General features: G+C 45.2%; 1 protein-coding gene across 8 annotated transcripts; it reads right to left on the bottom strand.

Moving 5' to 3' along the window:
* Positions 1–1976: 1976 nt before the first annotated feature.
* ZNF157 (zinc finger protein 157) lies at positions 1977–22172 on the bottom strand. Of its 8 annotated transcripts, none has more exons than XR_014835298.1 (6): positions 21747–22172; positions 18461–18667; positions 8861–9000; positions 8234–8329; positions 4666–6309; positions 2509–4220 (listed from the first exon to the last, which is right to left on the bottom strand). XR_014835298.1 is itself a non-coding variant. In XM_013990871.3 (5 exons), the coding sequence occupies exons 2-5, from the start codon at positions 18530–18532 to the stop codon at positions 5285–5287; spliced, it is 1320 nt and encodes a 439-aa protein (XP_013846325.2). In that variant the 5' UTR covers positions 18533–18667; positions 21747–22172; the 3' UTR covers positions 1977–5284. The 8 variants fall into 8 exon arrangements, 5 of the variants coding, with proteins under 5 accessions (XP_013846325.2, XP_084863960.1, XP_084863963.1 ...); XR_014835299.1 differs by having other exon boundaries at positions 8861–8987; XR_014835300.1 differs by having other exon boundaries at positions 8861–8987; positions 21675–21815.
* Positions 22173–23445: the final 1273 nt, after the last annotated feature.

Below are 23445 nucleotides of genomic sequence, written 5' to 3'. Positions count from 1 at the left end.
TGTTTATGCTCCTGAGATTGAAGCTTTAGCAATGGAGGCCTGAGTTGGTGTTATAGGAACAGTGGACAGACATAGAAAGAAAGACAGGAAGAGAGTGGTAATAACTGCAAAGAATGTGAAGCAGAATCCATCTCTTCTTTTCTTTTTTTTTTTTTTTTTTTTTTTTTGTCTTTTTGTCTTTTTGCCATTTCTTGGGCCACTCCTTTGGCATATGGAGGTTCCCAGGCTAGGGGTCGAATCAGAGCTGTAGCCACTGGCCTACGCCACAGCCACAGCAACGCAGGATCTGAGCCGTGTCTGTGACCTACACCACAGCTCACGGCAATGCCCGATCCTTATCCCACTGAGCAAGGCCAGGGATGGAACCCGAAACCTCATGGTTCCTGGTCGGATTCGTTAACCACTGAGCCACAACGGGAACTCCAATCACTTCTAAAGCCTTGGGAGGACCAAGTCTCCCATTAGTTCTTTCATCTGATCCAGTGATCAAGAGTCTTGGTTTTGTCCAAGGCATCCAAGGCATATATCTGACTCCTGATATATGAATGGGGAATCTTTTATTGTTGTTTAAAAATTTAGGAGTTCCCGTTGTGGCTCAGTGATAATGAATCCAACTAGTATCCATGAGGATGTGGGTTCAATCCCTGGCCTTGCTCAGTGGGTTAAGGATCTGGTGTTGCCATGGCTGTGGTGTAGGCCAGCAGCTGGAGTTCTGATTCGACCCCTAGCCTGGGAACTGCCATATGCTGCAAGTGCAGCCCTAAAAAGCCAAATAAAAAACTTAGAAGCAGGAATGCCCATTGTGGCTCAGCAGGTTATAGATCTGGTATTGCTGGGAGCTGAGGCGTAGGTCACAGATGCAGCTCAGATCCAGCATTGCTGTGGCTGTGGCATAGGCGGGCAGCTGCAGCTCTAATTTGACCCTTAGCCTGGGAACCTCCATATGCTGCAGGTGTGGCCCTAAAAAAGAAAAAGAATTAGAGGCAATTGCTGATGTACTTTCTATCACTATAGGTTAATTTGATTTATGTTTGGCATTTTCCATAGTAATAATAATTTTAAAATACCAAATTTAATTTATTTAATGGATGAGCTGAAGATTGGAAGAACTGATGAGATGACATCTTGATAAATGTAAGTAATCCTTAGGAAATGCGGGTGAGGGCAGGCTACATACAAAGTGCAGAAAATGTATGTGTATGCTGTCCGGGGATCATCTGATGATTAATTCAAATACCCTGGGTTGGAACAGTCAGGGAAAAAAGTACGAAGTATTTCATTCAGCATCAATTTACTGTGGCATTGTACTACCAAATACTAAAGGTAAAGGATGCCCTTTTGCTTATTAAAAAAAGTACAAGAGGGAATTCCCATCGTGGCTCAGTGGAAATGCATCTGACTAGCACCCATGAAGACGCAGGTTCGATCCCTGGCCTCGCTCAGTGGGTTAAGGATCTGGCGTTGCCGTGAGCTGTGGGGTAGGTGGCAGACGCGGCTCAGATCCCGCATTGCTGTGGCCCTACACTGGTGTAGGCCAGTGTCTACAGCTTCGATTCAACCCCTAGCCTGGGAACCTCCATATGCTGCAGGGGGTGGCCCTGAAAAGCAAAAAATAAAATAAAATAAAATAAAAAGAGGAGTTCCCGTCATGGCTGAATGGTTAACAAACCCAACTAGTATCCATTAGGACATGGGTTTGATCCCTGGCCCCACTCAGTGGGTTAAGGATCTGGCATGGCTGTGGCTGTGGTGTAGGCTGGCAGCTGCAGCTCTGATTGGACCCCTAGTCTGGGAACCTCCATATGCCAAGGGTACAACCATAAAAAAAAAAAAAAAGCAAGAGAAAACATTCACAAGTTTGAGAGGTTTGTCACTCACAGATTCCACTAAAGGAAATTCTAGAGGTTTTTTTTTTCAGGCAAAGAAGAAAGTGATCCTGGAGGAAATGCAGAAAGGACTGAAGCACAACCAACGTGGTAAATATGCAGGTAAAATGAAATGTATATGTAAAACAAAGGTGTTTTCTGGGGAGACATATACGCACACGTATAACACATACACCTATGTAGATACACAAACATACATTACACATAAATATATATATCCTACATAATACGTCATTATAAAATATATAATACATAATATGTACATACATGTATATGGGCAAATTTTCTATTAAAAGATTACCCTTTGAAGACAATTTTTGGAGACAACCATAAAATACTATTTTTTAAATTTAATTTTATTGGAGTATAGTTGATGTACAATGTTGTATTAGTTTCAGGTGCACAGCAGTGAATCAGTCATACATATAAACACGTCCATTCTTTTTCCCCATAGAGGTTATTACAAACTATGGCGTGGATTTTCCTGTGCTCTACAGCAGGTTCTCATTAATCCTCTCTTTTATACAGGAGTGTGTATGTGTTATTCCCACCCTCTCAATTCTTCCCTCCTCCCAATGGTTTCACCTATGGTAACCATAAGATGGGTTCTGAAATCTGTCCATTTGTTTCTGTTTTTTAAAATATGTTCTTTTGTCTCATTTTTATTAGAGTCTACCTATAAGTGATATCATACGATAATTGTCTTTCTCTGACTTCACTTAGTATGATAATCTCTAGGCCCATCCACGTTGCTGCATACTATTTAAAATCAGAAAAGATGAGTTAAAATATAAAAAGATATACCACATTCATGGATGGAAGGGCTTAAAGCCATTTTATACCTTTCAGATTGGCAGCAATTTAAAAAGCATAGAATAAGACCTGGTGACTATGTGGGAAAATGTAAACTTTTCCTCCAAATGCTCATGAAAGTGTAAATTAGTACAGTTTTTTTTTTCAAAGTTTAATATTTAGTCAAGTGGAAAATCTGTATCAGCCAGACTCCAGCTAGGAGACAGAAACAATACCAGTTATTTTAACAGAGAGAACTTATTATAATGAATTTTTAAATAGGAAGTTATTAACTATGTCACTTCAAAGACAAAAAGAGAACGTTAAAATTATCATGGAGGGAGTTCCTATTGTGGCTCAGCAGGTTAAGAACCTGACATAGTCCCCATGAGGATTTGGGTTCTATTTCTGGCATCACTCAGTGAGTTAAGGATCCTGCGTTGCCATGAGCTGTGGCGTAGGTCACAGATGAGGCTTGGATCCTGCATGGCTGTGGCTGTGGCACAGTCAGGCAGCTGCAGCTCTGATTTGACTCCTAGTCTGGGAACCTCCATATGCCTCGGGTGGGGCCCTAAAAAGGAAAAGAAAAAGAAAAAAATTACCATGGAGGTCGCAACTGCAGAAAGTAGCTGGGCTAGGGTAACAAGGAAAGAAATTGGAATTATTAAAAACAGAAGGTAGAGGGAGTTCCCTGGTGGCCTAGTGGTTAAGGATCCAGTATTGTCAATGCTGTGGTGCAGGTTCGATCCCTGGCCTGGGAACTTCTGCATGCCATAGGTTCAGACAACTAAAAAAGAAGGTTGGAAACAGGGTCTCACAGGACCGAGATTCATACCTCTAAGGAGGTGGCACCAGCCAGCTGCCACTTGTGTTTCTGAGGGGGTGGGGTGCTAGAAAAGTGCAAACTACTGCTGCTCAAGTGAAGAAGCAATGATGGGCTGACATTCAGATGAGCAGGGAGCCAACCGGAAGGGGGAAAAAAAGGAGCAAGTCCCTTTTTCCTTCCCCAGGCTCAATATTTATATTTCGTATCTCTTATTGGCCAGACCCAACAGAGAGTAGCAGCTGGCAAGACAAAAATGTGTTTCATACACGGTTATGGCCCCAGCATCACAAAGCACATTATAAAAGGGTATGTTTGTAGCTGGGGCATAATAACTGGCATACTGTCTACACCCCATGACCCATCATTTCCACTTCTAGATTTGAACACAGAAACAATACAAATGTCTTTCACTAGGGGAATGGATATAAATAAATAAATCAGACCTATATTTATCAACCTGGATAGATCTTGGAAAGGTAACATTTCATTTTAAAAAAGAGGCAAGCTGCATAACTTTCAAAATAGTGTGATACCAGGAGTTCCTGTCATGGTGCAGTGGAAATTAATCTGAGCAGGAACCATGAGGTTGTGGGTTTGATCCCTGGTCTTGCTCTGTGGGTTAAGGATCCAGCATTGCCATGAGTTGTGGTGTAGATTCAGATCCTGAATTGCTGTGGCTGTGGCATAAGCTGGCAACTGTAGCTCCAATTTGACCCCTAGCCCGGGAACCTCCATATGCCAGGGATTCGGCCCTAAAAAGCAAAAAAGAAAAAAAGAAAGAAAAAGAAAAAAAAATAGTGTGATACCATTGATGCGAAGTATTTAAAAGAAATGCAGCATTATATATTGCAGACTTCATATTATACAAAAAAAACTTAAGGGCTATTAAAATCCTACATGTTGAAAGTAAAACCTTCAATTTAGAGGAAAGTATAGGAGAATATTAGCACTTTGCAACTGATAATATGAAAACATAAAACCTCAGCAGAAGAAAAGAGTTAACAGAACAAAAGAACAGGAGTTCCCATTGTGGCTCGGTGGTAACAAACCCAACTGGTATCCATGAGGACAAGGGTTTGATTCCTGTCCTCACTCAGTGGGTTAAGGATCTGGCATTGCTATGGCTGTGGTGTAGGCTGGCAGCTGCAGCTCTGATTTGACCCCTAGCCTGGGAACTTCTATATGCTGCAGGTGCGGCCCTAGACAAAAAATAAAATAAATAAAATTGTAAAAAATAAAAAAGTCATAATTTGAGAGAAATTTACAACACCCAGGATGGAAAAGGGATTTTTCTATCCTCATATATTAAAAAAAAAGCATTTAAACCAAGAAGTAAAAGATAAACAGCCCATTAGAAAACAATGAGCAAAGAAATATGACCAGAAGAAGCATGAAGAATTATACAAATGGCCAGTCAATGAGTAAGCTGATGTTCAACCCCACCACTAATTAGGGAAATCCAAATGAAATGAAAACAACAAGCCATCCCCTAAGGGAATCAGGACAATTTTCACACCAACGAAGGAGCCAAATTGTTACAGGTGTACCCTGTGTGCCCTGGTAAACAGATGCCCCAAAGCACTTGGTCAAATGGTGAGGGGAGTCCTTACAGAAGTTTTCCCCATAGTACAAGGCAAGAAAGGGCTGGCCTATGTGAGTTCTCTGATATTCTGTGAGGTGTGCTTTCTGGCAGAAGGCTTTCCCACATTCTTGATATTCAAAGGGTCTCTGCTGTGTCAATGAGGCATAGTCTCACATAGAAGGCATTTCTGCATTCATGTCATTCATAAAGTTTCTCTCCTATGTGGGTTCTCCGGTGTTGAGAAAGGGATTTCTTCATACTGAAGATTTTTCCACATTCAGTACATTCATAGGGTTTCTCTCCTGAATGCATTCTCTGATGCTCAATGAGGCGTGCTTTGACATAGAAGGCATTACCACATTTATTACATTCATAAGGTTTCTCTCCTGTGTGAATTCGCTGATGTATTCCCAGAGATGAGTGCACTCTGAAAGATTTCCCACATTCATTACACTGATACGGTTTTTCACCTGTGTGAGTTCTCTGGTGATTATTGAGAGTCATCTTCATTCTGAAGAATTTCCCACAGTCACCACATTTATAGGGCTTCTCACCTGTGTGAATTCTTTGATGCTGATTTAGGGATTTTTTGGCACGAAAGTTTTTCCCACAATCACCACATTCATAGGGTTTCTCCCCTGTGTGAGTTCTCTGGTGTTGGGTAAGGGATATCTTAACTCGAAATGTTTTCCCACATTCGCCACATTCATAAGGTTTCTCCCCTGTGTGAGTTCTCTGATGAATCATCAGGGTTGCCTTCTCAGAAAATGTTTTCCCACACTCAGTGCATTCATAGGGTCTCTCTCCTGTGTGTGTTCTCTGATGTAGAATGAGTTGAGACTTCCTGCCAAAAGATTTTCCACATTCGTTACACTCAAAGGGTTTCTCCCCTGTGTGGGTTTTCTGATGAGCAATGAGGTATGATCTGGCACTAAAGGTTTTTGCACATTCACCGCATTTATAGGGTCTCTCTCCTGTGTGTATTCTCAGATGTTCAATAAGGTTTGACTTCCTGCAGTAAGTCTTCCCACACTCATGACATTCAAAGTTTTTCTCTCCTTTGTGTGTTCTTTTATGTCCAACAAAGCCTGTTCTCTTGTAGAAGGCTTTCCCATAGTCAACAGTTTGATCCAAAGATTGAATCTTCTGATGCTGAAGGTCATTATCATGCCTGAGGGCATTACCTCCAACAGAATTGTTGGCACACAGCAGTGAGAGAGAGCCTTTAAAAACAAATCAAGTCGTGTCACTCTCACCCAAAAGCCAACACAGGCTTTCCCTTGTCACAGTATAAAATTAAAGTACTTAACAAAGCCTATAAAACTCTACATAATTTGGCTCCCATCCAACTCTCCGATATTACCTTTTTTTTTTTTTTTTTTTTTTGCTTTTTTAGGGTTGCACCCAAGTATATGGAAGTTCTCAAGCTAGAGGTCGAATCAGAGCTACAGCTGCCAGCCACAGCAACATGGGATCCAAACCGCGTCTGTGACCAACACCACAGCTCATGGCAACGCCAAAATCCCTGACCCACTGAGTGAGGCCAGGGATCGAACCCACATCCTCATGGATACTAGTCAGATTCACTTCCACTGTGCCACAACAGGAACTCCTGATGTCACCTCTTAACATGCTCACTACCCACCCTTAAGCCACAGCAGCATCTTTGCTATTCCTACGATATATTACTCAAACTAGGCTTGGCGCTTGCTCTTCTCTCTGCTCAGAATACTAAAATTCTGCATGGTTCTGTCTCTCTCACTTCGCTGACATTGGTGCACTAATGTTAACTTCCCCAGGGTCTTCCCCGACCACATTCCCTAAGGGCACAAACCCCATCACTGTCCATGCTTCTTACTTTACCTTGATTTTCTCTTCACTGCCAAACATTATGTATTTGTCTGTTTTCCCTCCTTAGACTTCAAGCACCAGGAGAACGGAGATATTAGTTTATTCACTCCTGATCCCCACACCTAGGATATGACCAGCATACAGCTGACCTGCATTTAAGATTCGGTGGATAGGAGTTCCCGTTGTGGCTCAGCAGTTAATGAATGCAACTCACAACCATGAGGATGCAGGTTCGATCCCTGGCCTCACTCAGTAGGTTAAGGATCCAGCGTTGCCATGAGCTGTGGTGTAGGTAGAAGAGGCAGCTCAGATCCCACGTGGCTGTGGCTCTGGCATAGGCTAGCGGCTACAGCTCTGATTTGACCCCTAGCCTGGGAACCTCCATATGCCATGGGTGCGGCCCTAAAAAGACCAAAAAAAAAAAAAAAAGATTCGATGGATGACCAAATCAGTGTATGAATGAGTGCTTGACAACAGAAGGCATCCACAGCAATGGAGGGAAGGAAGGCAATTGAGAGAACTACTAAAGAGAGACAAACTAGCTAAGAAGGTGAGGCAGGCAGGGAAAGATAAGAGTGGTAAACAGGAGTTCCCATTGTGGCTCAGCAGGTTAAGAACCTGACTAGTATCCATGAGGATGCAGGCTCAATCCCTGGCCTCACTCGGTGCGTTAAGGATCCAGCGTTGCTGTGAGTTGTGGTCGCAGATGCGGCTCCGATTTGACATCTAGCCTGGAAACCGCCCTATGCCACAGGTGCAGCCCTAAAAAGAAAAAAAAAAAAGCTGTAAATAAATAACTACAGGGAGTTCCCGTCGTGGCGCAGTGGTTAACGAATCTGACTAGGAACCATGAGGTTGCGGGTTCGGTCCCTGCCCTTGCTCAGTGGGTTAACGATCCGGCGTTGCCGTGAGCTGTGGTGTAGGTTGCAGATGCGGCTCGGATCCTGCCTTGCTGTGGCTCTGGCGTAGGCCGGTGGCCACAGCTCCGATTCGACCCCTAGCCTGGGAACCTCCATATGCCGTGGAGCGGCCCAAAGAAATAGCAAAAAGACAAAAAAAAAAAAAAAAACTACAAAAATCAAGAAATAGGAAAGAGCACTTAAGCGTGAGCATGATATCAGGGTGTGGGATTGATGTATCTAAAGCCCACAGACCTTCTGGCTTCCAGTCATTTTCAAAGAGCCAGAGTTTCAGAAAAGAGATTCCTGAAAAACAATGGCCCAACGGAACCTTTGGCCTGAATTCCCGAGCTCTTCTCTCCCCTATTTTCCACATGCCGAGTTCTTCCTCACTTACCTGGGTAACCGTGGCCGCAGGATTCCTCCTCTAATATCCACAGTTCTTCCCCTCGTTCCAACTTGAAGATCATCTCTGGTTTGGCCACACAGAGCCCTGTGAATGGGAAGTGGCACAGGACGTGGGCCAAGTTGTCTGAGCCTTGGGGCCTCTGAGAGGGTGCATCTTCATGAGCTGCCCAAGGAAGGGGGCCCATTGAAACCTTTCACTGGGGGAAGTGAGAACACACACACCTTTCCTGGTGCCCCAGACGGAGAAATCATCTGTGACCCTTGAATCTAGAACTGAAGAATCACTGAACTCTTTTTTTTTTTTGGTCTTTTTGCCTTTTCTAGGGCCGCTCCCGCGGCATATGCAGGTTCCCAGGCGAGGGGTCCAATCAGAGCTGCAGCCAACGGCCTACGCCAGAGCCACAGCAACGCAGGATCCGAGCCGCGTATGCGACCAACACCACTGAGTAAGGCCAGGGATCGAACCTGCAACCTCATGGTTCCTAGTCAGATTCGTTAACCACTGTGCCACGATGGGAACTCCAAGAAGCATGGAACTCTACAAAGGCGGCACAGCTTATAGCAACCAAGGAAGGAAACACACGTGACCAGGAATTACATGAACAATGATCCTCACCCACAGATGCCAGGTTGCTGTAGTTCTCCAGCATCACATCCTTGTGCATGGTCCTTTGGGCAGGGTCCAGCCTGTGCCACTCTTGTCGGGTAAAATCCACAGCCACATCCTCGAATGACACAGATCCCTGTAACAACAATCTGCAATGATCAGAATGGGACACACGGAAAAGATGTGTAGGGTGTTCCCATCGTGGCGCAGCTGTTAACAACTAGCATCCATGAGGATGCGGGTTCAATCCCTGGTCTCGCTCAATGGGTTAAGGATCTGCCATTGCCAGGAGCTGTGGTGTCGGTTGCAGACGTGGCTCGGATTCCAGAGTGCTGTGGCTGTGGTGTAGGCCGGCGGCTATAGCTCCAATTGGACCCCTAACCCGGAAACGTCCATATGTCGGGGGTGTGGCCCTAAAAAGACCAAAAAAAAAAAAAAGACAAAAAAATGTGTTGGAACAAATTCTTTCTGTCTGTCTTTTTAGGGTCACACCTGCAGCATATGGAAGTTCCCAGACTAGGGGTGGAATTGGGACTACAGCTGCCAGCCTATGCCACAGTCATAGAAACACCAGATCTGAGCCGCCTCTTCTACCTACACCACAGCTCACAGCAATGCCAGATCCTTAACCCACTGATCGAGGCCAGGGATCGAACCTGCGTCCTCATGGATAATACTCAGCTTTGTTTCTGCTGAGCCACAACAGGAACTCTGGGAATGAATTCTTTCAATAGAGCATGATTGACAGCTGAGTAGAAAAAGCTACAAAAAAAAAAAAAAGCATAACATGAGAGTTATGAGTTAATTTTTTTTTTTTTTTTTTTTTTTTTTTTGCTTTTTAGGGCCATACCCTTGGCATATGGAAGTTCCCATGCTCGGGACTGAACCAAAGCTACAGCTCCCGGCCACAGCCACAGCCACGGCCACAGCCATACTGTGGGATCCAAGTAGCATCTGTGACCTACACCACAGCTCATAGCAATGCCAGATCCCCGACCCACTGAGCGAGGCCAGAGATCACACCTGTATCCTCAGGAATACCAGTCGGATTCGTTTCTGCTGTGCCACAACGGGAATTCCCATGAGCTAAATTTTATTTGGGGCAAAATGAGAACTATAGCCCAGGAGAGGGTCTCTCAGATAGCTCTGAGGAACTGTTCCAAAGAGGCAATGAGAAGGTCAATATTATTCATGACTTGAGTGAAGCGGGGTACACGCAAACAAGAACATTTTTTTTTTTTTTACCTTTTTGCCTTTTCTAGGGCCACTCCTGTGGCATATGGAGGTTCCCAGGCTAGGGGTTGAATCGGAGCTGTAGCCGCCGGCCTACGCCAGAGCCACAGCAACTCAGGATCCGAGCCGCGTCTGCAACCTACACCACAGCTCACGGCAATGCCGGGTCCGTCACCCACTGAGTAAGGCCAGGGATCGAACCTGCAACCTCAGGGTTCCTAGTTGGATTCATTAACCACTGCACCACGACGGGAACTCCAAGAACACATTTTTGCAGAAGGTTGCCGCTAGTGTCAGGAAGGTCCCTGCTTGTCGCGAGGCACAACAGTTTTAGTGCTTTTGTCGATATGAGAAGATGCAAGAATTTGGGCTCATAACATCTCCCCTAAACATCTAACTCTCTGAAGGCCTATTCTGCCAGTTTTTCCCAGAGCACAGAGCGCCTCGCTCCTGATCCCCAACCTGAACTCCTTTCAGGGGGTGTTGAAAGTCAGCGACTGTAGTGGCTGGTGACCTAACCCTCGTAGGGGCAGATGGTGAGAGACAATGTTTACTTGGCACTGGACATGGGACTCTGTCTTGCCTGATATTATACTTTGTGGGAAGAAAAGCCAGAACAGCCCTGCTAGTACATTTAATTTTTCAATTCACGAAGAAAAGACCCCTGACTTTTGAGCTATCACTATGCGCCTGAACCTATCCCAGCTGCTGGGGAAACAGATAAAGTGCTTGCTTTCAAGCAGCTCGTACCCCAGTAAGGAGACTGGTACAGGCATGCCTTGTTTTACTGCGTTTTGTTTTATTTTACTTTATTTTATTTTTGTCTTTTTAGGACCACAGGTGCTGCCTTAGGAAGTTCCCAGGCTAGGGATTGAATTGGAGCTGCAGCTGCCAGCCTACACCACAGCCACAGAAACTCGGGATCCAAGCCGTGTCTGCAAGCTACACCACAGCTCATGGCAACGCCAGATCCTTAATCCACTGAGCAAAGCCAGGGATCGAACCAGCGTCCTCACAGATACCAGTCGGGTTCATTACCACGGAGCCACAACGGGAACTCCTACTTTGTTTTTTTGTGCTTCACACAGATACTGCAGTGTTTTATTTTTTTAACAAACTGAAGGTTTGTAGCCACTTTCCATTGTCAAATGATGGTTAGCATTCTTTAGCAACCAAGTCTTTTTAAATTAACGTCTTTTTTTTAACATAATCCTATTGTACACTTAATAGACTACAGTATAATGTCAAAATAACTTTCTTTTTTTTTTTTTTTTTTTTTTGCTTTTTAGGGCCGCCCCTGAGGCATAGGGAAGTTCCCAGGCTAGGGGTTGAATCGAGCTGCATGTGCCGGCCACAGCCACAGCCACAGCAATGCCAGATCCTTGACCCACTGAGCAAGGCCAGGGCTCGAATCCTGGGTTTACTAGGTTTGTTTCCACTGTGCCACAATGGGAACTCTTCAATGTAACTTTCACGTGCACTGGGAAACCAAAAAATTCACGTGACTCACTTTATTACGGTATCTGCTTCATGGTGGTAGTCTGGAACCGAACCTGCAACATCTTGGAGGTATGCCTGTACATAAACACATACCTGTGATGAGGTGTTACAGGAGCTATGCTGGACAGGTGTACAGGATGCAAAGGGCTCGCACAAGGGACAGAATGAGATTCCACCTTGTGTTGTCAGACTGACCTTCACGTGGGAAGGTAGATCTTTAAATCTTTCAATAAGAATATAGTCTCTCTTAAAAAAAAATAGGGGGCAGTAGCATGAGCAAATGCACGAAGGAGTTCCCATTGTGGCTTAGTGGGTTAAGAACCTGACATAGTGTCCAGGAGGAAGTTGGTTTGATCCCCAGCTTTGCTCAGTGGGTTAAGGATCTGGTATTGCCACAAGCTGTGGTGTAGGGTGGAGATGTGGCTCAGACCCACACTAGAGTTTAGAAATAGATTCACACATATATGGTCAGTTGATGTCTGACAAAGGCGTTAAGAATATTCGGTGGAGAGAAGTTCCCGTTGTGGCGCAGCAGAAATGAATCTGACTAGGAACCATAAGGTTGCAGGTTCGATCCCTGGCCTTGCTCAGTGGGTTAAGGATCTGGCGTTGCTGTGGCTGTGGTGTAGGCTGGCAGCTGTAGCTCCGATTTGACCCCTAGCCTGGAACTTCCACATGCCATGGGTGTGGCCCTAAAAAGCAAAAAAAAAAAAAAAAAAAAAAAAAAGAATATTCGGTGGAGAGATGATAGTCTTCTCTACACAGTCATATCCAGGAAAACTTCAAATTTCCTGAAGGATATTTACTGAAATGTCAAGACTGATTATTTCCAGAAGCTGAGATTATGAGGACTTTTCAAATTAAAGTTTTTTTTTTCTTTTTAGGACTGCACCTGAGGCATATGGACATTCCCAGGCTAGGGGTCCAATCGGAGCTACAGCTGCCAGCCTATGCCACAACAGCAATGCCAGATCCTTAGCCCACTGTTCGAAGCCAGGGATCAAACCTTTGTCCTCATGGATACTAGTCGGGTTCATTACTGCTGAGCCACAACGGAAACTCCCTCAAATTAAAATTTTTAGGGAGTTCTCATTGTGGTGCAGCGGAAACGAATCCAACTAGGAACCATGAGGTTGCAGGTTCGATCCCCAGCCTTGCTCAGTGGGTTAAGGATCCAGCATTGCCGTGAACTGTGATGTAGGTCCCAGATGCAGCTAGGATCTGGCATTGCTGCGGCTGTGGTGTAGGCTGGTGGCTACAGCTCCAATTCGACCTGGGAACCTCCATATGCTGGAGGTGTGGCCCTTACGAGCAGGAAAAAAAAAAAAATCTGACTGCAGCAGCTCGGGTTGCTGCTACAGTGCAGGTTCCAGCCCTGACCCGTCACAGTAGGTTAAAGGATCTGGCATTGCCACAGCTGTGGCATAGGTCACAGCTACAGCTCAGATTTAATCCCTAGCCCAGGAACTTCCATATGCTGCAGGTGCGGCCATAAATATATATATATATATATATATATATATATATATAGTGACACATATGATCCACGGAGGGTAGCTAATAAATCCAACAAAAATCTAAGGGTTCAGTCAAATGGTGAAATTCTTAGGAATATCCTGGGCAGGAGCCACCCATGACATTCCACAGGCCAAAAAAAAAAAAAAAAAAAAAAAAAAAAAAAAAAAAAAAAAACTGCTGTTCTACCTTCAGTACTGAGAAGAAACACAGCACCTGACACTTGGATTTTGAAGGATCCATCTTCCATGTCTGCAAATGTTGCTGGCTCCTCTCTATAAAATGACCCCAAAGAAGGCCATATTTATGGCCAACAAGCACATGAAAAAAAAATGCTCAACATCACTGAGAAATGCAAATCAAACCCACCACGAGATCACCTCACGCCAGTCAGAATGGCCATCATTCATAAGTCCACATGCAACAGATGCTGGAGGGGGTGTGGAGTCATGACCAACATGCCTACATTCTAAAACTTGTGTTGATGGTTTCTTCTTTTTACTGCCTTTTATCCTAATATTTTTTATATATAATGATTTTTATTTTTTTCATTGCAGCTAATATTTATCTATTCATATGTAGAGCTTCCTAAAAACCACAGGAAAACAAAATTAACAAGTAAATAAATGAACAAATAAAAACTGTGGGAGATGTGGCCATTTCTTTTTTTTTTTTTTTGTCTCTTCTAGGGCCGCACCCATGGTATATGGGGTGCCCAGGCCAGGGGTCTGATCGGAGCTGTAGCCGCCAACCTACACCACAGCCACAGCAACGAGGGATCCGAGCCACGTCTGCAACCTACACCACAGCTCACAGCAACACCAGATCGCAGCTGTGGCTCAGAATCCATCCCCAGCCTGGGAACTTCCATATGCCAGGCGTGTGGCTGGAAAAGAAAAGGTAGGTGTTCTCTTATGGCACAGCAGGTTAAAAATCTGGCGCTATCAGTTCAATGACTTGGGTCACTTCTGTGGTGTGGGTTCGATCCCTGGCCCAGGAACATCTCCATGCTGTGGGCTGGCCAAAAAGATAGAAAGAAAGTAGGCTGATTTCTGCTTCTGGGAAAATAGAGTAAATATATTTTCTGTATTTCTCCTTGCTAACTCTGAAAACTCTGAACACCATACAGAAAACAAAGTTCTAATTTGAAAAATGCATGCATCTCATTGGTCACAGCAGCACTGTTTACAATAGTCAAGACCTGGAAGGGAGTTCCCATAGTCGCTCAGCAGAAACGAACCCAAGTAGGAACCATGAGGGTTCGGGTTAGATCCCTGGACTCACTCAGCAGGTGAAGGATCCGGTGTTGCCATGAGCTGTGGTGTAGGTTGCAGACGCGCCTCGGATGCTGTGGTTGTCGTGTGGGCCGGAGGCTACACCTCCAATTTGACCCCTAGCTTGGGAACTTCCATATATCAGGGATGCAGACCTAAAAAGCAAAAAAAAAAAAAAAAAAAAAAAAAAAAAAAAACTGGAAGCAACCTGTATCCATCAACAGAGGAATGGAGAAAGAGGATGTGAGAGAGATATATATATAAAATAGAATACTACTCAGCCATAAAAAAGAATGAAATAATGCAGTTTGCAACAATATGGATGGACCTAGAGGTAATGACACTGAGTGAAGTAAGAAAAAGACAAATATTATGTGATATCAGTTATACGTGGGCTCTCAGAAAGAGTACAAAGGAAGTTACTTATAAAACCAAAAAAGGTTCACAGACATAGAAAAAAATTATGCTTACCAAAGAGGAGGGAAGGAAGGGTAAATTGAGAATATGGGATTAACTGATACGCAGTACCATATATAAAATAGATAAACAATGAGGATTTACTGCCTAGCCACAAGGAACTATATGCCTCCCACACAAAAAAGAAGAAAAGACTCCTGTCAGTTTGGGAGAAGGCAGGCCAGTGAGGGAACTCAGAATCTGCAGAAGACAACATAGCACTGATTCCCTTGAGTTATCTTTTTCACTCATATATCCCAGACTAGGTGCTGGAGAAGCTGGCAACCCCAAATGCCAAGGGGCACAGACCAAAACTGCTCCAAGAAAGCCTGCTCTCTCCAGTCAAAGGACCAGGAAAAGGGCAACACAGCAAGATAGGAATTTTGATTGATTGATGATTGATTGATTGATTGATTGATTTTTTTTAGGGCTGCACCTGCAGCATATGGAAGTTCCCAGGCTAGGGGTCCAATTAGAGCTGCAGCCGCCAGCCTACACCACAGCCACAGCCATGCGGGATCCGAGCCACATCTGCAACCTACACCGCAGCTCACGGCAATGCCAGATCCTTCACCCACTGAGCAAGGCCAGGGATTGAACCCGTGTCCTCATGGATACTAGCCAAATTCATTACCACTGAGCCACAGCGGAAACTCCCAGGAAATTGTTCAATCATCACCTTAGCCAAACAAGCACCGTGGAAAAACCTGTGGGTTCCAAATCCATCCCATCAGCAAAAGCCAAGTGGGGAGCATACACTTGCACAATAGTCTGGCTATACCCAAGCGCTAACTCCCCTACAACACGGAGGTGGTATCAGAAAAAGACCGAATGGGGCGGGGAGCTAAAGCTCAACCCATGTGGGCAGGAATGACTTCCTTACTTAGTGCTGTCAGTGCAGAAACTGGACTTCCCATCCCAAATCACCAATGACAAGGCATATCCTTCCTCTGTCCTGCTGGTGTCAGAGAAGGCCTAGTGGAGAGTCAGAACTGTCACCACTGCCAAGGAGCAGCAAGCCCCCCAACTCCACATGGCATCAATGGAGGCAATGGGAAGCCGTAATTAGGCACCAGTCCATCTCCCACCCAGGGAGGCATCAGGGGAGACACAGTGGAAAGCTGGAGCTCCAGTCCTGCCCAGAAGTGATGAGGAGCTCCCCACCCTGGCTGCGAAGGTAAGCCAAACGGGAAGCCTGGACTTCTTCCACCCTCTGGCACTTAAGGAGGTTGGCGCCCTCTCTTCCCCAGCTGGAGTGAAGTCAGAGGAAGCCAACCAACCCAGGTTTAAATAAGGACAAGGGAGTTCCTGTCGCAGCTCAGTGGAAATGAATCGGACTGAGATCCATGAGGACGCAGGTTCCATCCCTGGCCTTGCTCAGTGGGTTAAGGATCCAGCGTTGCTGTGAGCTTCGGTGTAGGTTGCAGATGCGGCTCGGATCCCGCGTGGCTGTGGCTCTGGCGTTGGCTGGCGGCTACAGCTCTGATGAGACCCCTAGGCTGGGACCCTCCATAGGCTGCAGGTTTGTCCCTAGAAAAAGGCAAAAAGACAAAAAAAAAAAAAAAAAAACCCAGAATAGAAATAAAAATACAGAGGAACACCCTCAATTTGATAAAGGATCTAAAACAAAACTGCAGCTAATGTCACACTTCATGGTAGAAGACTGAACATCAAGAGCAAGGCGAGGAGGTCCATTCTCACAACTCTTATTCAACAGTGCTGGACGTTCTGACCTGTGCAATAAGGCAAGCAATGGAAATGAAAGGCGTACAGAATAAAATGGAAGAAATAAAACTGTCCCTATTTCCAGATGACAAGGTCACAGAAAGCAGATAAACATACAGCCACCGCGTGCATGCCTGTATGTCAGCAATGACAACATGGACTCCCAAGTAAAGAGAATAAAACCATTTATAATTACACGGAAGTATGCATAAATCCAACAAAACTAAAAAAGCAAGCAGACATTCGTTAGATACTGCAACATACTAGCAATCTTTGTGTGTGTGTGTGTGTCTTTTCTAGGGCCGCACCCGTAGCATATGGAGGTTCCCAGGCTAGGGGTCGAATCAGAGCTGTGGCTGCCGGCCTACACCACAGCCACAGCAACGTGGGATCCGAGCCGCGTTTGCAACCTACACCCCAGCTCATGGCAACGCCGGATCCTTAACCCACTGAGCAAGGCCAGGGATGGAACTCACAATCTCATGGTTCCTAGTCGGATTCGTTAACCACTTCACCACGACGGGAACTCCATACTAGCAATCTTGAGAAAGAAGAACAAAGCCGGAGGTATCACACGCTCTGATTTCAAACTACAGTTGACCCTTAAACAATGAGAGATTGGGGGCATCGACCCTCCATGAAGCTGAAAATCCACATATGACTTAGAGCTGGCTCTCCACGTACCCAGTTCCTCCTTATCCCCAGTTTCTCTGTATCCACAGAGTCAACCAATTCAACCCCTAGCGTGGGAACCTCCATATGCCATGGGTGCGGCCCTGAAAAGACAAAAAGAAAAAATGAAACTAGAGCACTGTCTTACACCATATAAAAAAGTAACTCGGAGTTCCCATCGTGGCACGGTGGAAACAAATCCAACTAGGAACCATGAGGTTGCAGGTTCGATCCCTGGCCTTGTTCAGTGGGTTAAGGATCCGATGTTGCCGTGAGCTGTGGTGTAGGTCGCAGATGCAGCTCGGATCTGGCATTGCCGTGGCTGTGGCACAGGCTGGCAGCTACAGCTCTGATTCGACCCCTAGCCTGGGAACCTCCATATGCCGTGGGAGCAGCCCAAGAAATAGCAAAAAAGAAAAAAAAAAAAAAAAAAGAAAATCATGGACTTGGAGAAGAGACTTATGGTTGCCAAGGCGGAGGGGGGAGTGGGATGGATGGGGAGCTTGGGGTTCATAGATGCAGACTATTGCCTTTGGAATGGATTAGCAATGAGATCCTGCTGTGTAACCTTGGAACTCTGTCTAGTCACTTATGATGGAGCCTGATAATGTGAGAAAAAAGAATGTATGCATGTATGTGTAACTGGGTCACCATGCTGTACAGTAGAAAAAAAATTAATGTATTGGGGAAATAAAAAAATAAATGAATAAAAAAACGAAGAAGAAGAAAAAGAAAAGATCTGTCCACACAAAAACCTGTACATCCCTGATCATAACAGGTTTTTTTTTTTTTTTGTCTTTTTAGGGCCACACCTATGGCACATGGAGGTTCCCAGGCTAGGGGATGAATCAGAGCTATAGCTGCTGGCCTACACCACAGCCAGATCTGAGCCGTATCTGCGACCTACACCACAGTTCACAGCAACGCCAGCTCCTTAACCCACTGAGTAAGGCCAGCGATCAAACCTGTGTCCTCATGAATGCTAGTCAGATTCATTTCTGCTGAGCCACGACGGGAACTGTGAGCTGTGGTGTAGGTCACTGACACGGCTCAGATCTGGTGTTGCTGTGGCGGTGGTGTAGGCCAGTGGCTACAGCTCTGATTCGAGCCCTAGCCTGGGAACCTCCATATGCCGCAGGTGTGGCCCTAAAAAGACAAAAAACAAACAAAAAAAGATGTGTCCAAAAAACTAAAGAAAGAAAAAAATGGGGAAAAGTAGGCTCCTCCTCCTTACCTCAAATGATCTGCTAGGTTGTCCTGGAACCAGGGCAGGAAATCTCTGGGGCAATTTCCCATCAGCTGGCATGTTCACTCTGGGTGCCAGCCCACCTTCCAAAGCTGGAGAGGTCTCCGTAGGTGGGCTGTAGTCAGAATGAATGGATGAACCCACAGCCTCCAACAAGGGGACAGCTCAACAGCTCCACAGAGACACCAACAAATCCTAAAAGGACAGCATCCATGTCAGCAGTGCCACCCCACATTGGCCCCACAAAAGTTGAGCAACTCCCACACTGCGTATTAAGAGTGGTGGATTATTGACGCAATCATGATATCTGGAGTCAAATGAATGAGCTCAGAGTCCCTTATTCTTGGGTAGCTCCACAGGGGGTGCTTTACACTTTACCCAACCAGCCCCCCCTCCCCAATGCCAGGTTCAAGGCAGATCTGGGCTTGAGGAGAAAACCTAGAAACCTAGTGAATGAAAAAGGATCTCTTCTGCCCACTTAACTACTTCGTCACTTGCATTTTGCCAAAAGTTTTGCTCTGGCTGTAGGTTCAAAGGATGCCTCGGCAAAAAAGACACCACACGTCACACGAATAAAACAGTTTCAGTTCAATTTTAATGGAAAAATGATCAGAAAGCAAGAAATGGAGCGAGGAAAGAAGACGTAAAAGCATTTACATCACCCAGTTGGGCCAACAGCTACACGGAGACTCCAACAGCGCTGGGAAGTCCCCAAAACAGCAATCTGGAGCCCCAGTTGGGAATAGGTCCCAGGCGGTGCATGCAGCCCATGGGTGAGACTTCAGATGGCAGCTTGAGGGAGTCCTGCTTATCATATCAGGCCACAAACTGATACCATCAGTTTGTGTGCAATTGTGCCACTCTCTTGCTTTTTTTTTTTTTTTCAAGGATGCTGTTTTACTTTGTGTGTCATAAGAATTTCCAGACCCTGGGGAACTGGCCAGGGTCTCCGGGCTCAAGAAATTCCAAAGCACACTCCCTTTCTTAAATCTCAAGTGTTGCCAGACTTGCTGGTGGCATTTCAGAAGCAAGCACCATAGCTCAGGCAAGGTCGCATCAGTCAGAGTCCTAATATCGCCTCTGAAGCCTGAACAGGATGACTTGACTAGTTTCCCCCACCACTTTAGAGTGAAAAATCCCTCTGAAATTCTCCCATGGGGAGGAGTTCCTGTCGTGGCTCAGTGGTTAACAAACCCAACTGGTATCTATGAGGATGCAGGTTCGATCCCTGGCCTCACTCAGTGGGTTCAGGATCCAGCATTGCTGTGGCCATGGTGTAGGCCGGCAGCTGTAGCTCTGATTCAACTCTTAGCCTGGGAACTTCCATATGCTGCAGGTACAGCCCTACAGCAAACAAACAAACAAAAAAAAGTGAAAAATAAAAATAAAATTTTCTGTGGGGGAGGTCTCAGCCCCTTCTTTCCAGAAGATGATTCAACATTAATAACATTTATCAAATCAATGAATCAGAGGGGAGAGGAAACTTGCTGCTTTTAACTTACACCAAAAAAGCATCTGACACAATTCAGCAGTCATTACTCATAACTCAAACTAAAATCAGGGAAGAAGTAAATCACTTAAATATCCCAAAAATCATTTACAAAACATACCCCTGAAATACTATGCTAAAAAGTAAAATGATGGAACAATTGCCATCAACATTAGTAAAAAGATAAAGATGTCCGATACAGCTCAAAATTGTTTTTCTGGGAGTTGCTGTGATGGTACAATGGAATTGGCGGCATCTCTACAGCACCAGGACCCAGGTTTGATTCCCAGCCCCACTCAGTGGATTAACCAATGTCGCATTGCAATTGAAGCTCACATCTGATCCCTGGCCTGGGAACTCAATATGCCACAAGGTACCCCTCCACAAAAAAAAAATTTGTTTTCCTGGCTCTAGCTCACACAGTAGAAGATGAAATAATCAGAATAAATATTACAAAGAAATGAAAATGTTGCTTTCTTTGCCAGTGATCTGATTTTGTACATAGAAAAGCTATCAGACTCTACCAGAATTCAGAGGGTAATTTGTTTTTTTTTTTTAATTATTATTATTATTTTTTTTTTGTCTTTTTGCTATTTCTTGGGCCGCTCCCACGGTATATGGAGTTTCCCAGGCCAGGGGTCTAATCGGAGCTGCAGCCACCGGCCTACGCCAGAGCCACAGCAACGCAGGATCCGAGCCGCGTCTGCAACCTACACCACAGCTCACGGCAACGCCGGATCCTTCACCCACTGAGCAAGGGCAGGGACCGAACCCGCAACCTCATGGTTCCTAGTCAGATTCGTTAACCACTGCGCCACGACAGGAACTCCCAGAGGGTAATTTGTTAAGGGGCTGGATACAAGATAAAATTATAAGAGAAGGCAGTTTTTTCTTCTGTAGTAACAATGATCAAATGAAAATGGAAAAAATCCATTAGTAATGACAGCAGAAAAATGTAAAATATGTAAAATAAACTTTTTAAAGAGTTGGACCTATATAACTTTAAAAACTAAAAAAATCAACAAATATAATCACACAGACATACCGTATCCCTGGATAAGATTGATTAATAAAAATGCCAACTCTCCCAAAAGCATTATAGAAATGTAAAGAATAAATAAAAAAGAAACATTAAACACAAGGGTCAATAATAATGAGACGGTGTATATAACATGTGGAATGCAACTACAGAGATTTTTAAAGGGAAATTCATGATCTTAAATGTCTTTTAACAAAGAAAGGCTGAACAGTAGTGAATTCACCACCAATTTCAGAAGTTAGATAAAAGAGAAAACAGTACAGATGGCAGGAATTAAGGAAACAGAAAATAAAGGTACATCAGAGAGGATAAACAAAGCAGAAGTTGGTTCTTGGAAAGGCTAATAAAATTAGCAAATCTCTAGGGAGACTGAGAGAAAAAATCTAAACACACACACTACTAAGACTTAGCAAGATGCAGCAAGGAATCTAAAAACTGACAACCCCAGATGGCTGTACCTCTGACCCGCATAGATTCCCATTCACCAGATTATTTAATTCCCCACCAACGGACCCCACAAACTGAGAGTTTGTCACTCCCAAAAGCCAGCAAAGCCGTCACCTCAAAAATCACTAATGACTCTCAGGGCACAAACCCTCATGCACTCGCTTGAGTGCCTCGCGCCTACAAGACTTAAACAGCCTCTGAGGGCTACTTCCGTTTCCTGTCCTCACCTCTGACACTGCCCTTTCTAGAGCTGTTGCTGTCACAAACGGTCACACAAGAGCTCTGTGTGGTCTACTCACTCTTAACAAGGTGCAGTTACGGATCTGCAGAGACTTTGTCCATGAGCTTCGGTGCCGGGCGAGGAATATGGCTGCGCCGAGGCGTTCCACCCTGAAGGCCGCCATCTTTGCATCCATTCCGTACAGTGGGCTGTTCCATAGAAGGCGGGGGGGGGGGGTCGTCGTTCAAGAGTAGAAACTTTCTGAAGGCAAGCTTCTGGGAGAAGCTGGTCTTCGGAACTGGGTTCTACGGGTCTGTGCAAAGTTTACAGAAGCAGAGGTTCCAAATCCCATGTCCAGGAGAAGGGGAGATGGGTCTTGATCTTCAAGGGAGACATCACGGGGGGGGGGGGGTGTCAGGATTACAGTTTCCTTCTTGAGAGACTAGAAGGAGAAGTTAGGAAGGTTCAGTCCCCCTCCTGGCTGATACCACTGGGCAAAAGAGAGAGAGGTCAGGGTGGTACAACCCTCTCCTTGGAGATACCACTGGGAAGGGGGGGAAAAGTCAGGAGCCCCTCCTGGGCGATACCACCGGAGAAAAGAGCGGAGGAGTCAAGGTGGTACAGTCGCCTTTGGGGACTTCAATTGGTAAAGAAGGGCCTTTAATCCCCCTCAATCTCCATGACCCCACTGAAATGATGGTAGCTAAGACATAATAATACTAGACTTTGGTATGAACAAATAGTGTGTTTCAGCAAATTATCAAGAGAAAAATATTTAGAAAACCTTACAAGCACACTTTCTAAAACAATGCATCGCCAAGACATGCCCCCACTACGGGCTGTCGAGCAGGTTAGCCTCTCTTATGTGGACATTCAGGAGCTACTACTGACTTCGGGGAGAGAAGAGAATTTGGGGTGTTCTTCACCTCTGAACTCATTCCTTAAAACCTGGTCCTAGGAGTTCCCGTCGTGGCGCAGTGGTTAACGAATCCGACTAGGAACCATGAGGTTGCAGGTTCGGTCCCTGCCCTTGCTCAGTGGGTTAACGATCCGGCGTTGCCGTGAGCTGTGGTGTAGGTTGCAGACGCAGCTCGGATCCTGCATTGCTGTGGCTGTGGTGTAGGCTGGCAGCTACAGCTCCGATTCGACCCCTAACCTGGGAACCGCCATATGCCGCGGGAGCAGCTCAAAGAAATAGCAAAAAGACAAAAGAAAAAAAAAACCTGGTCCTAGCAGGAAGCCCGGAGCCCACTCTGACAAGAGGTAGAGAGCCCTTTTCCCTGCTGAAGGTGTTTCAAGCCCAGCAGGTAGACCCTGGCTAAGTTTGGGTATGGATTACTGGGTATCCTGATGACTTGCATTTCCTCTCTCTGGGACTCAGCTCAACAGTTTGGAGAGTTAGCGGGTTAGCGCTCAGATTATCCCATTTTTCTCTGTCTTCCCTGCAGTAGTTGGGAACTCAATAAAAGACAGAATGGCCAATGTGAGAACATTGCTGGAACACACACACCCCAACAGAAATTTCCAGAACTTACTATTGCTTTGACTTCTGGTCAACCTCTCAAATCCTAGACTCTGTTAACTTCTACCATCAACGCCTCTCTGAGCTGATCTCAAACCCCGGCCTTTCTTAGCTCTACCGGCACCTGTGTTGCACTCTTCTGATCTGGATTCATGTTCTCTATTAATGACTAATGATGATTCAGTCATCAATGTTCTTGTGTTTTGACTTCTGAAAATATTGCACTAAAATGTTACTTGTTTGGAATTAGTGTGTT

Source organism: Sus scrofa, chromosome X (assembly GCF_054392235.1).
Source record: "Sus scrofa isolate SSC_HxYL_T2T_F1_AM1 chromosome X, Sscrofa_HxYL_maternal_Yorkshire_Landrace_v2.0, whole genome shotgun sequence".
NCBI lineage: Eukaryota > Metazoa > Chordata > Mammalia > Artiodactyla > Suidae > Sus > Sus scrofa.
The sequence above is the reverse complement of the archived record's forward strand: the minus strand, read 5'-3'. Positions and strand labels throughout refer to the sequence as shown.

Excerpts from the sequence above, each read along its gene's own strand:
- ZNF157 (XM_085007834.1), bottom strand. The coding sequence starts at position 18,522 with ATGGGAAATTGCCCCAGAGATTTCCTGCCCTGGTTCCAGGACAACCTA. Across the intron at positions 9,001-18,460 it reads AACCTAGCAGATCATTTGAG|ATTGTTGTTACAGGGATCTG; the intron begins GTAAGGAGGAGG and ends TGATCATTGCAG. Across the intron at positions 8,330-8,860 it reads CAGCAACCTGGCATCTGTGG|GGCTCTGTGTGGCCAAACCA; the intron begins GTGAGGATCATT and ends TCCCATTCACAG.